Raw genomic sequence first — 14619 nt, 5'->3', positions numbered from 1 at the left:
CTCTAAAAAGCAGCATTTCCCAAGGTTCTTTCCTGACCTTTTTACCTCCTCCTTTCTTATTTTTTATGTCATTGGCAAAGATCTAACCTACTCCCCAAACTCTTCATTCATTCACTGATTACTCATTAAATGGCAGACTCTTTGTGTTATGCGCTACATTAAGTACAATAATAGATAACACTTTTTCACTTCCTTTACTTCATTATTCTTGAGGAACATACTATGTGCCCTTAGCCTTTCTCCTAAAATCCAGAGTCATATTTCCAAATATCTTTTTAACATCTCCATAGGGATGCTCAATCTCAACATGCTTAATCAAATCAAGCTCATGACTTCTTCCCTAAACCAGGTCCTCTACATGATGTCTATTTCAATTAAAGTTTCATTGATTCTCCCTACCACTCAGGATTCATTACTTCTGATTTTTAAAAAAATACAAATGTGACCTCTAAATATCTCATGCATCCACTACCATTTTCCATTCTCACTGCCACCAACCCAATGAGAGCCTTCATTCACTTCCTGCATTTTTACTAAAAAAACTAATTGGAGCAGGCACCGTATTTCAATATCTGTAGACAGTTGTCCTCAAGGTGACGATATTTTACCTGCCAGAGGTTAGAGACTGAATCATACCATCTGTGAAGTCTATTTAGCATCAAGATCCATGATTATGTGACTTAACTTTATTAAGAATATAAAAAAAATCCTCCCAGGCTTTTTTCCTATTAATTCAATATTAAATTATTTTACACACAATTTAAGCGGCAATGAAAATGGATGCTTTACAGTGCAATTGAATCCAAAGACAAGAATATAAACAGCGAACTATAAACTTATAAGAATGGTATAATTTTTTAGAAAAAAAATCAAAGGAAAAAACTGACATGGAAAGGATCACCCAAGATTTTTAACTTTCCTCCCAATTTGTCCTTTGGTTACATGATTACAGACCCAGAGAATGTGCAAATTAAAAATTTTAAATACTGGCTAAAAGGAGAAACCCTTAAGAAGATGCACTTTGGTAACAAAATCTGAACCATGGAATTTTCAGATATAAGTTACTATTTCAGGTATCACCTTGCTTCCTGATTCTTCCTTAAAATAGTCTATAAAATGATTAAAATACTTTAGTCAGTACTATCAAACTTGATCTGTGCAATCTGATCATATCTGTAGAGAAGAACGTTGAAAATAAACAACTGAATACAGTAAACGCCAAATCTACTAAATACTCTAATAAAACAACAATGTAAAGTACCATACACAAATCTCAGATTTAATTGGAGATACTGGAGAGAAAAAAAATATTACAAGTTTTGTGCCCAACAGAGGTCCAAGTATCTTACCCTTCCTGCATTGATGCTCCCTTTGCCTTCTGTTTGCTCAGCACTTAAGTGTGAAACCACAACACTGAGGTCTTCCTAGTTCTCTCATATACCAATTTCATCTCCCCAGCAGGATTCTTAGGTCTTCAATGGATGAGAACCTGTCTTTTATATCATATTGGTATAAAACTGACTCACAGCAGGCTTTTAGTGTTTATGGAACAAAAATGTAACCACTCAGTTAAAAGATGCTGTTATATAAGTTGAGGAAGAATTTTTATACGAAGGATAATAGTTATCTATGACCACACTTCAAGAACAGAATAGAACAAGTTCAATTCTCAGCATGAGAGTTAGGCTTCCTATTTTTTGAAATTTTTCTATGAGAAATTTTAAAATAAAATAACCATATCATTTTTCTCATGAAATCTTAAAATAAATAAAGGAGTAGTGCATACATACTTAATGTGGAATGAATACTTGTGGTCATTCCTCAAAGTAGAAATTATTTTAACCATAAGGATCCTTTCCTGTCCTTCAAGCTACAGAACTTCCAGAGACCTAATTTTCTCAAACAGAAATTTCTTTAAAAAATACAGCAAGATCCTTCTGGCCCAGCCCTCTCATATCACAGCTTTAACAACCCAACATGTGGACATGAAGGATTTCAAAATAAAAGCAGCTGCATGACCTAAAATCAAAAACTGTCTAAGCCCTTGTTCTAGATTTACCTCTGATTTGATAAAAGACCTTAGGCAAACAATTAATGTGGAAGTCTGTGTTCTCATTTACTAAATGAGAATATCCTCAAAGGGTATTGTACAATGTAACCATTGAAGAATCAAAGTGGTACTGGGAAAAAAATTTAAAGCTGTTGAACGTATTAAAATATAAATTATTATTAATGTAGCCATGATTTAATGAAAATAGATTCCAAAGAGCTTCAAATGACTCAAAATGCCTACAGTGTAACAGCACTGAGGGAGTCAAAGAAAAATGAAAAAAACTATATTTCAAGTTATTTTAAAATATCAGAACAAGGGGCCAGCCTGGTGGCATAGTGGTTAAATTCGCAAGCTCCGGCTCAGCAGTCTGGGGTTCACAGGTTCAGATGCCAGGTGTAGACCTACACACAGTTTATCAAGCCACGCTACAGGGGTGTCTCACGTACAAAATAGAGGAAGACTGGCACAGATGATAGCTCAGGAACACTCTTCCTCAAGCAAAACGAGGAAGATTGGCAACAGATGTTAGCTAAGGGCCCATCTTCCTCACCAAAAAAACCATACGTATATCAGAATAAGGTCACATTGATTTTTGGTTGCTCAACTACTAATGTGCTATGGGTGACTTAGGTCAGTCACTTCACCTCTCTGACCCTCCACTTCTTTCTAAAGCTAGGCTAACTAGGGCACTTATCTCAAAGATTCTGGTGAAGATTAAATGAGATAAGCTCTGGCACATAGTAAGCTTTTAAAAAAAAACTATTACCTACTATTATTATGAATACTACAGTCCTTGCAGTTGCTGTTGTCGTCATCATCATCATCGCTTTTTCAGGGAAACAGAATAATATGGTAGAAGGAATCTAAACTTTGGAATTGGACAGATTCTAGTTCAAATCCCACCTCTGCTATTTCTCAGTTGTATGACCATGGTCGTCTAAGACTCAGTTACTTCACCTATAAGATGGGGAGGTCATCTCCTTCTAATGGTGTTTTGAGGATTAAATGCAATCATATAAAGCACCTAGCACAACAGACGTCTCCTCAATAAAAGTTGTTTTTGTATGTCAATCTCAACATCTCAATAAAACTGAAAAACAAGTTATTTTTATCTCCCTTGATTTTTTTAAATGATTTATATAAATTTGTCAAACATTTAACATTATGAGTAAATAAGAGTTGGCCTGAGAAAGATGACAACATTGTAAGGAGCCAAAGCCTGAGTTCTAACACAGAGGCCAGGGTAAACACAGAGAGACCTTCTCCAGCTGTCCAAGTGACAATCAGAATTCCAAGAGGGTTGCACAGAGTCTGGTGCAAGTACCAGAATTCAGTCACTCTCTATAGCCTTGTTTGTATAGGAGATGCTTCAAAAATTCCAAATAATTTATGAATGAACTTCTGAAAGACAACTTTGTGGGGTTTTTTTGTTTTTTTTTTTTTTCCTTTTTTTTAAAGATTGGCATCTAGGCTAACAACTGTTGCCAATCTTCCTTTTTTTTTTTTTTTAAGGATTGGCACCTGGGCTAACAACTGCTGCCAATCTTTTTGTTTGTTTGTTTCCTGCTTTATCTCCCCAAACCCCCACTGTACACCTTGTATATCTTAATTGCATGTCCTTCTAGTTGTGGGATGTGGGACGCCATCTCAATGTGGCCTGACGAGCGGTGCAATGTCCATGCCCAGGATCTGAACCCTGGGCCGCTGCAGCGGAGCGCGCGAACTTAACCACTTGGCCATGGAGCCAGCCCCTGAAAGACAACTTTGTAGTTTTAACAGTGACTACATTTCAGCATCCACAAAAGGGATTAAGTTTACAAGTAAATGTTTTTCCCTATTTGCTAAAATAGGTAAAAGGCAGTTAGACAAGATAAAAATCTCATCTTCTGATCAATAGCACTATTATTCAACTTATTAAGAGTTGCTTTTGATGATCTGAATATTTACAGGGTGCATTAAAAAAACCTAATCTTTATTTTTTTTCCTATTAATAATGAGAGAGAATCAAGAATAATCCAAAGCAGAAGAGAATACATTAAAATAGTATGTAACTGTTAAAATACATTTTTAGGGACCAGCCCAGTGGCATAGTGGTTAAGTTTGGATGCTCCACTTCGGCAGCCCAGGGTTCACCGGTTTGGATCACAGGCACAGACCTACAAACCGCTCATCAAGCCATGCTGTGGTGGCATGCCACATACAAAATAGAGGAAGACTGGCACAGATGTTAGCTCAGCGACAATCCTCCTCAAGCAAAAAGAGGAAGATTGGCAAGAGATGTTAGTTCAGGGCCAATCCTCCTCACCGAAAAAAAAAAAAAAAGGCATTTTTATATTTAATATTAAATATATATTGTAGACTATGGAACTTCACAGTATCTTGTCAAACAAATTAACACAATTCCACTGGGAAAAGAGTTGCTGGCTTAGAAAAAGTTGAAGAAAATTATTTAAACTTCCCCATCCTGGCTTTCTACTTCCTAAATTATCTTGAGGATAAAGAGCGTCTCCTCTCAACCAGACATAAAACCTAAATGTAATTTATTTGTAGCTTAGCTAGTTTGTATTTGCTTATCCTTGAGTAATGCAAGCAATTGTATAATGACTTAAAAACCTTCCTCTCCAGTGCTTTGTAGTAACATGGCAATAAACAGAATTAATGATGAGAACATCAACAAGTAAGGTAAGAAAAATAATAAGGACAGTGATTAATTTTTAAAGGGTTACCATATCAGTGACTTAGGCTTTATTCAGGTTATTTTATCTTCTGAGGCAAAATAAAGTTAACGTGGTAGCAAAATATCTTAGTCTCCTTATTTCTCCATGGGCATCATAATATCACTCATGTAAATTTTCATATTTCTTTCCTTTAACAAATCATTCCTTATAAAAAGCTTAATTTATAATCTGCAAAGCAACTGCATAAAAAATATTTAAATTATCTTCACATCAACAAGTTGATAAGTTATGGCAAACATTTACTTGGACAAGCATGGTGTCAACGTCAACATTTTCTTAACAGACTATAACTTATTTATTTCATCAGTATCTCTCTCCTTTTCCATATCCACTCCATTCATTGACATCTTACAGAAGCAATAGCCAATAAACATAAAAAAGGTCCAGCCTGGGTAGTAATTTTTGAAGCAAACTAAAACATATCAATTTGGCAAAGTACACGCATGGAAATACTCAATATTGACACGAATCCATGACACAATCACTCATAGTGCCCTGATGAGAGTGAGTTAGAGTACCCTTTCTGGAAAGCAACTGACAATATATATCAAGACTTTCAAAAATGTCTTGACCTTTTGATTAGTAATTATATTTCTAGCATTCAAGTCTAAAAAATCATCAGAAATAACAAGATATAAATACAATGATATTCACCAAAGTGTTATTTATAACAGTAAAAACTTAGAAAGGACCTGAATGACCAACAATTGAGGCATAGACTGAGGCATATCTAATGTCACAGGAAGATGTTCATGACAAAATGTCAGGTTTTTTAAAAGAACAGATTCTAAAACGTTATATACATGGTATACAATTTTTATAAGAATTATTTATTATACACTATTAAAAAGATAGGCATATAGGCACAATAGAAAGAAATACAGAAAAATATTCACACTGTTCATCTTGAAGGGGAAGATAAGTAATTTTTATATTCTTCCCTATGCTCTTCAGCATAACAATTATGCTATTATACCATCCTTCTTTACCACATTTATTTCGTTTCCCACTCTAAAACATAAGCTCTATAATAACAGGAATTTCTGTTTCTTTTGTTCACTGCACCTAGATAGTGCCTGAAACATACCAGTCATTTCAATAAATATTTCTTAATTAATAAATACTATATATATACACTAGTGTGTATATATATACTATACACATATAATATATATGTGTATATATATATATACAAAATGAGAATTTATAACTTTATTAATCAGAAAACAAGCATTATTTTGAAAGAACAAATTCCCTACTATATATCATTAAACTCATTCTGACCTTCAAGAGCAGCAGTTGAGTTTAACCTCTGACTTTATCATCAGTCATCCTTAATCTTGCATGAAAATAAGTGAAGAGGTCAATGGCCATGATCCCCAAGTCAGATTTGGGATTTTTGCCAAGGTTTCCAGCTGAAATGCCAATTAGTTTACTTGGACATCAGCCATATGTGCATACAATGTCAACCACACTGAAAACTCCAAACTTTTTCTCCCAGCACCCACCAGATGGCCACAGGTAGTTTTTCATCTATGTTGGCTGACTTAGGTCACAGGCATCACCTGATGGTAAATGAAGATACTGCCTCTCCGTTGAGCCCAGACATGAAATTCAATGGTTAAGAATATTTAATAAATAAAAGGAATTTCTAAATAAAATAAATATAAAGAGCTTTCAGTCTAACAAACATATGACTAGCTGGCAATCAACTGGCAACTTCATCTTTCTAGAAGTCAGATGGGAAGTTATCATTCTGATGACTCAAAACACATGTCAAAAAGACAGATATTCTTTCCATAGGAAAACTCTCTGGTCTTATTCAGAGCTTATTTATTTCTAATTTACTTAAAATTTTAACAGGTTGATTATCCAAAGGAGAAATCTATCAAAAAATGTAAGTGTCAACTATACTTCAGAAAGTTTTTACGTGCCAGAGATAAGTAAGATAGTTACATTCTAGTGGGGAGGACAGACAATAAACATGGAAACAAAGAAATAATCAGGTAAATTCAGGTAGTGATAAGTGCTCTGAAGATTACATTGTGTAATATGACAACACAGGACACTCGGAAAGGGGATGGGCATGATCAGTGATGACTTCAGCTAAAATGTGCCCAGAATTTATAATCTGAATGATGAGGAGGCAGGAATATACAGCTCTGGGAGAAGATCATACCAAGCAGAGGAATATTAAGTACAAAGCCTCTGAATCTGGAAAGCATATTTTTAAGAGAACAAGAAGGCCACTGTGGCTGAAGCCTAGAAAGCAAGGGAAGGAGGGAAAGCAGATGAAGAAGACAAGATTAGGTCCTGTAGGGTTATTATAGGCCATATTAAAGGGTTTGGATTTTATTCTCGGTGTGATAGGATGGTTTAAGCAAGGAAGTGATGGGATCTGACTACAAGCAAACAATAAGGAATATTAACTGCTAGGAAATGAGATGGAAGAAAAAATATGAAAATCAGATACAATCTCAGTAAATAGTGTGAAGCAACTTAGAGAAAGGACCAACATTCCTATAACTCAATCACAGGCTCTGAAGGTGTCAGTGCATTATAACATCCTAAATAAATGTGTTCAGCATAATGAGTAGGATTCACCAATAAAACATAAAAGTATAAAATACTACCATTCATTTACGTTGCACTTTAAATATTTTATAAATTGTAAAATAGATATCATCTGGAAATACATTTTTTAGAATGGCAGGGAGTAGATAATATTACAGAGTTTCATCTGAATAATTTATTCATGTTTCAAGAAATAAAGCTTTAGCTAGTCAATAAATTTACTTACCTAAAACAACCTAATTTTCGAGATTTATGAATAGCCAAAGTTTTAACCTGTCTTTAAAATAATAAACTATAAAAATCCACTTTCTCTTCCTATTTGCATTGCGACAATCAATCCAGATATAAAATTCACTTAAAAAGTTTTTTTTTTAGGAAGATTAGCCCTGAGCTAACATCTGCTGCCAATCCTCCTCTTTTTGCTGAGGAAGACTCGCCCTGAGCTCACATCCATGCCCATTTTCTTCTACTTTATATGTGGGAAGCCTACCACAGCATGGCTTGCCAAGCAGTGCCATGTCCGCACCCAGGATCCCAACCAGCAGACCCCAGGCTGCTGAAACATAACGTGCGCACCCAACTGCTGCGCCACCGGGCCAGCCCTAAAAAATGTTTTTAAATCCAAACTCTACCAAACAAAGCCACTTCTTTCATTGTCATGAAAATCCCCAGATATTCCAATCGCCTCACCTCTACTTAGGCTGTCTCATTTTCTAATTCCTCTCCTCACTTCCTCACTACCCCAACTCATTTCTCATCTCTTCACTCTCATCCTCAGGGGGTCCAGAAAAGAAACAGGCATTGTAATGGTAGATTTTTTTCCCATTTGTAGTTAGAAATAATCTATGAAGTGAACCTTTGGCATTATGTGAATAAAATGGATTTAAAATGTACTTGTGTGCTTCACCCACGAAGAATTACTTTTTAACAACTGGAAATCTGAACTTCTCAGATTTTCCCACTATATGATGCTAAGTTTATCACCATTGTTTAAAGTGGTGGTCAAATCTCTCCATTTTAAGTACATTTTTCCTTTTGTAATTAATAAGTAATCTATGAGACAATGTGAACATCCTAGTATCCAAAAATTCTTCCACTCAGTGTTTTTTACAATTATACTCTTTTAACAATTATACTCTTTTAATTATAAAGTAATAATGTGCTCATGGGAAAGCTTCAAATTTACAGGACTATGGAAGTTCCTTCCTCACCCGACCCCAGACATGCAGTCATTTTTCCAGAGAGGTAAGCTCTGCTAACTGATTCTTGTGCATCCTTCTGGAAATTTTCAATGTAGACACATTTATACATTTCTTTTTTCTTTTATCACAAATGGGATATTATATATACTGTCTTGCAACTTCATTTTTTTTCACTTAATATATCCTGGACTTCTTTCCTATCACTACAAATAGACTCATCTCATTCTTTTTAATGGCTACAGAGAATTCTACTTATTATTATCTATTTAATTAGTCTCCTAAATGTACATTATAGTTTTCATGTACAGTTTTATATATCAAATATAATAATAAACTATAATTATGCTATAATAATTGTGCTATAATAAACATCCTTGTATATATAACTTTGCATGCTTTGTGTAAATAATATTTGGAAGAAAAATTGCCAGACACATAACTGCTGGGTCCAAATGTATTTCTTTTCTTTCACTAGATATTGCCAAATTTTCTTTCCAAATTGCATCAATTTATGCTCCCACCAACAGCAATGCTGTTTCCTCATCTCTTCTTCCTCATCAACAATGGACATTAGCAAATTCTTTAATCTTTGCCAATCTGATAGGTGAGAGAAAAATAGCTCGCTAGTGCTTTAATTTTTATTTTTGTACACAAGGTCAAGCATCTTGTCATGAATTTATTGGACATTTGAAATGTTTTCTCTATGAATTGCTTATTTAAAGTCTCTGCCCTTTTTTCTACTAGGTATTACTAATGAAGAACAATATTTAATATTTTAAGCAAGGTATTTGAAGAAATGTGTAACAAGCTTCATTATAATATTCATAAAATAGTACTTTCGAGGCTGGCCTGGTGGTGCAGTGGTTAAGTTCGCAGGTTCTGCTTCTCAGGGGCCTGGGGTTCACCGGTTTGGATCCCAGGTGTGGACATGGCACCACTTGGCATGTCATGCTGTGGTAGGTGCCCCATATATAAAGTAGAGGAAGATGGGCACGGATGTTGGCCCCGGGCCAGTCTTCCTCAGCAAAAAGAGGAGGACTGGCAGTAGTTAGCTCAGGGCTAATCTTCTCCCCCCCCCCAAAAAAATAGTACTTTCATTGGTAATCTGTATCTAAGAAACCCCCTTCAAAAAAGCTGTAGTTCCCCGAAGTATATACTTTATTTCACTATATTTAATTCACTTTTACCTACTTGACCTTTAGATTGAGACTATTTTAAGAAGTGTGCTAGAGAATTTCCTATATTAAAATCTCCTTCATTCTTTTTTAAAAAATCAAATTTCCATAGGCAAGTAGTAGGAAGCAAGTGAAAATTAAGAAATCAGCATACTGATCTTTAGCTAACATTTTAGAATCATTAATTTTACCCACGGTTTCTCATTTAGTACTAAACAAGAAGGCATTTCCAAGAACAGGGAAACCAAAAATCTAAATTAAATCTGTCTAGAGAGAGCACAGTACATCTATCTTTCACTATTACATTAGCTACTCTCTACTTCAAAAATCAATTTCATATAGACCTGGAGTAAACAGTCACATGTCAGAGTGTGATAAGAACTCGCCTGATCGATGTAAAACGCCGTGCCTGCACGGATCTCTCGACGCTGTTTGAGGTCGGTTTCAGTGGTGTCTCTTGACAGGGCAATGTATTCAACCTCCCGTTGGGTCAGCTCCTGTAGAACAGAGAGTGAAATTGTTCCAAAATAAAATAAAATTCCAAACATATGCTTTGGAGCCAGTTATCTGACAATGCCACTGCCCTAGAGAAGAGCATATTAAATACAATTCTCAATTAAAACGTTTTGAGTCTCAGCTTTAAGAAAAATGCAATAAAGTCAGTATTAATCAAAACATGTTAAGTATCTCTCCTCAGAGCTCTACTTTTACTGCACCCAATAATTCACCACTTAATAATTATTTACTACTTAAGCAATAATAATCAAAATTAGATCTTATAAATCTTAATGTCTCCTGTAGAATTCTTTTCAAATATCATGAGTAATAATTTGGTTATTATTTCATTTTCCCACAAATGATAGCCATTTCTGTAAGTAATGTTCATTTTTTTAAAAAGAGTGATTTAAATTAATTTATTCCATGAACCAATGTTTACCTACTGTATACAATATGTTAGATACTTTACCAAATGTGAAAATAAGGTAAATACCAACAGTCAGGTCAACAGAAGGGAGAGACATATACACAGCTATTTAGAGAGGAAAAGAAGAAAGATGAAAAGGAGAAGGATGGAAAGACGTAAGGGGCAGGGGGATTATTTCACACACACACAAAAAAAACACTTGATTTGAAGAGGAAACCATCCAGAATCCATTTCTTTTAGAAAAATTTATCCATCCCTCAAGTCATTTTGCCCTATATGTAACAACTATGTACAAAATGTTCTTAACATTATCCTTGGTTTTACAACACTGAATTAAAAACAATGACATTCTCCAATCGAATGAGGCATACAACATGTTTTTACTAAACAGAAAGAACAAATTAATTTCCTGGAATATAAAGAAAAAAGTTGAATGATCATGCCCATTAAGGTGAAAGGGAATATTTCCATAAGACTTTTTTCCTCCACCTTATCTCCATGTGATGTCGATAAGAATGTACTATTGTTGTCACTTAGTTTGTTTTTTTTTTTTTTTGAGGAAGATTAGCCCTGAGGTAACTATTGCCAGTCCTCCTCTTTCTGCGAGGAAGCCTGGCCCTGAGCTAACATCCGTGCCCATCTTCCTCTATTTTATACGTGGGACGCCTACCACAGCATGGCTTGCCAAGCAGTGTCATGTCCGCACCCAGGATCCAAACTGGCGAACCCCAGGCCACAGAGAAGTGGAACGCTCGAACTTAACCACTGCGCCACCGGGCCAACCCCTGTCACTTAGTGTTTTACAACTGTGCCTGTTTCCATGAACCCATAAATTTAAGTATACATATATGGAAAGAAGGAAGAATTTTAAAATATAGAAAACACACACGATAGTGGTGAAAATGTGGTGATACCAAATGATGTCTTTCTAACTAAGAATGAATCACCTGTGAGAGCACAATTTTGGAGTAAAGTAGCAGGTTTTGTTTTTAGCAGATACCTCCTTCTGGCTTCTGGAACATATCACTAGTATATTCATGTCTATTTCACTGATTGGTTAAATAGATTTCCCTAAGTGAAAGACCCTGTCATTCACATTGATTGACAAAGTGATATATGCCCCTTATTGTTAAATTGTACTACAGTAACACCTTGAACTGCCACACCAAGTGTATTATCCTCAGTCTTGTCAGCTCCCTGGGACTCTTCATCAGCCAAGACAAGGATCAAAGTTTCCTCAGCTGCGGCTTCACAGAGGAGGTATGAGCAAGCTCACAAACAAGACGAGGAGCAGCAGATGGAGGAGGCAGCAGTGTTGAGTTTTTTTTAACTATCTATAAAACTCCTTTATGTTGCATTTTTGTACCAACAAGACTCCTATAATCTGCTAGCCCTTCTCACTCCATATTCCTAACACACTTCACAGTCTTGTCAGAAACAAAATCAAAGTGAGATATTATGGTCTTTGAAATGAGCAGGGTGGAGAGGAGAGTACATATCTTAAAATTAAAGAGGCTCTAGACTTGGGATTGTCAGTAGCTGACTCTGAATTCTTAGACAAGACACTTTTGCCTGTGTATTAATAAAGTAAGGATAATACTACAATGGCACATTATACCTCACAAACTGGTTCTAGGAACAAAGAAAAGATATGAATGGTGTGGGCTAGAGGGAGTTAGGTTCTGACTTGCCCATTGTATTTTTATCATTCCTGCCCTACATGATTTTGGAAGTACCAAAATAAATTCACTAATGAAATAAAAGAGTACACGAAGTATATTTCAATAGCATAGAAATCAATTCTTTAATATCAAGTAACACAAAGAAGCTTGAAGCAAGGTTTTCTCTTCATCCTAAAAAGTATCTTTCGAATAGACAACTTCATCTGATAACGTTCTTCCTCGAATCATTAGAGCAATCCCTATTAATGCTGAGAAAGTAGTAGGAAAAAGTCCTGTAAATTTTTTTATCTAGGTTGAGATTTGAATATTTCAACTCACTTGACAACCGTGCTCAGAGAACTGCAAACATTTAAGAGGATAACAAGTCAGAAAGGCGAACAATATGAAATTTGAAGTCTAGCTCCATCATTTACTAGCTGGATAAAGCTTGAGTGAGTTATTTAATCCCTGTGAACTTGTTTTCTCATCTATTTAAGGAAAAAAAAAAAGAAAAGAAAGCACATATAACTCATAAGATATATTTTACAAACCTTAGGCTCCCTTTCAAGACCACATAACATCAAAAAGTCAAGGGAATTACTTGACTTTTTAAAATATGGATCTGAGATAAAAAACGTTGCCTAAGTAGTATAAAACTAAGTTTCGTTTTGTAATCTCAGAGTTGCTGATACTATCTGCTACTCATTGCCTGAATTTCTAGCTCTTTTCTACCGGAGGACTTTCTAGTGGAGGACTTATTAGTTCCAGTGAAAATTTGCTAAGGCTATAAAAGGCAAATGTACATTTGATTCCCAAATAACTTATTCTGAACACTTTATAAACAAATCACTCTTAACATTGTTTAAGTAATGACTAATCCTGATATTTTTGTAAATTCTTAATCTTAAATTTATTTTACAACATAGCTTATCAAAGTTAAGACCCTCAGGAATCCACAAGAACTGATTGCTCACCAGGTACTGCATGGCAATAGAGCGTCGAAGAGGCCCAGGAGGTCCTATTAGAAAGACATCTTGCCCCAAAAGATCCTTCTGCATTATCCATCTTAGATGCTGAACTACAGATTGAGCCACAGAGTCTGAAACTTTAAGGGGAAAAAAGATAAAATGAAATGCAAATCAAACAACTACTTATAAATCTCCAAGCAATCAATGCAGACAGTATATTATATTAAAATATACATATACGAACATATATACACACACACAAGTATACACACATACATTCATACATACACCTGGTGAATTTTCACACTGTTTTACAAAAACCATTACTATCAATGTTAAAACAGGACAAAGTTTATTATATCACTGAAAGTCACACAACGCCACACTTAAAACCTTATAAGAACATTTGAACAATCACCTGTAAGTATCACTAAGGGAATGAGTGATTTTCAAGGATAATATGAGGAGCTGGTATCATCATTTACCACAATTTTATAGCCAAATCCTTTTGTTCTAAAAAATGGATATGATCAAATCATCCCAGGCAATTAATGATCATCACAGTCTTTAAAATTTAAGAAAACTATAAATTAAGTTGCAATGTTTGTGAGATCTCTCAGACTTCACAGTTAGGAATTCTGATGTAGACTTAAATACTTACTTACTAGAGAATTTGTCTATTCTTCTACATCAACTGTTTTGGGAAGAGAAGACAACTCCAAACAATGCCCTTCTAATTCTACTATTAAATCACCCATCAATCTGCTCACCTTCTGCCATAGCATTTTATAAAATGTTTGTATTAATACAATTCATTTGTGTTTACTCATCTATAAATCACCCAGTGATCCAGCAAGTGCATTCTAGGTATACAAGAAAAACTCTCACCCTTGCGCATCAAAGGAGACACATAGAACACCCATAGCAGCATCGTTTGTTTCGGAGACAGGATATAGATAAAATGCACACAATGGAATATTACATAACAACAAAAACAGAATGAACTATCACTAATTCCAACATATGTTTAACTGTTAAAAATATAATATTGAGTGAAAAAATTAAGTCACAGAATAAATCACATATAACACTATTCTGATAAAGCTCAATAAACTAGCAAATTGCATTGAATAGAAATTCATACATGTGATAAAACAGCACTTAAAAAAGCCAAAAAGCAAGAGAATGATAAATTCAGGATAATGGATACCTGGGCATGGAATCACAGAGATTGTCACAGATAGCTTAAATGGTATTGGTAATATTCTAGCTCTTAAACTGGGTGTGGGTTACAGTGTTTTTTATTATTGTGTTGCATTTTAT

General features: G+C 35.0%; 1 protein-coding gene across 3 annotated transcripts in view; it reads right to left on the bottom strand.

The window, feature by feature from the left end:
• The window catches only part of VWA8 (von Willebrand factor A domain containing 8), a 358168-nt gene that overhangs the window by 307688 nt on the left and 35861 nt on the right, over window positions 1-14619 (bottom strand). For all 3 annotated transcript variants that reach the window (XR_011527880.1, XM_070578403.1, XM_070578404.1), the window contains exons 3-4: window positions 13303-13433; window positions 10129-10239 (exon numbers count right to left, since the gene is read on the bottom strand). Coding sequence is in view for 2 of the 3 variants with exons in the window: in XM_070578403.1 (XP_070434504.1) it covers window positions 10129-10239; window positions 13303-13433 (242 nt within the window). In the remaining variant the exon portion in view is untranslated. The remainder of the gene's footprint in view (window positions 1-10128; window positions 10240-13302; window positions 13434-14619) is intronic.

Source organism: Equus przewalskii, chromosome 16 (genome assembly GCF_037783145.1).
Source record: "Equus przewalskii isolate Varuska chromosome 16, EquPr2, whole genome shotgun sequence".
NCBI classification, from domain to species: domain Eukaryota; kingdom Metazoa; phylum Chordata; class Mammalia; order Perissodactyla; family Equidae; genus Equus; species Equus przewalskii.
The sequence above is the reverse complement of the archived record's forward strand: the minus strand, read 5'-3'. Positions and strand labels throughout refer to the sequence as shown.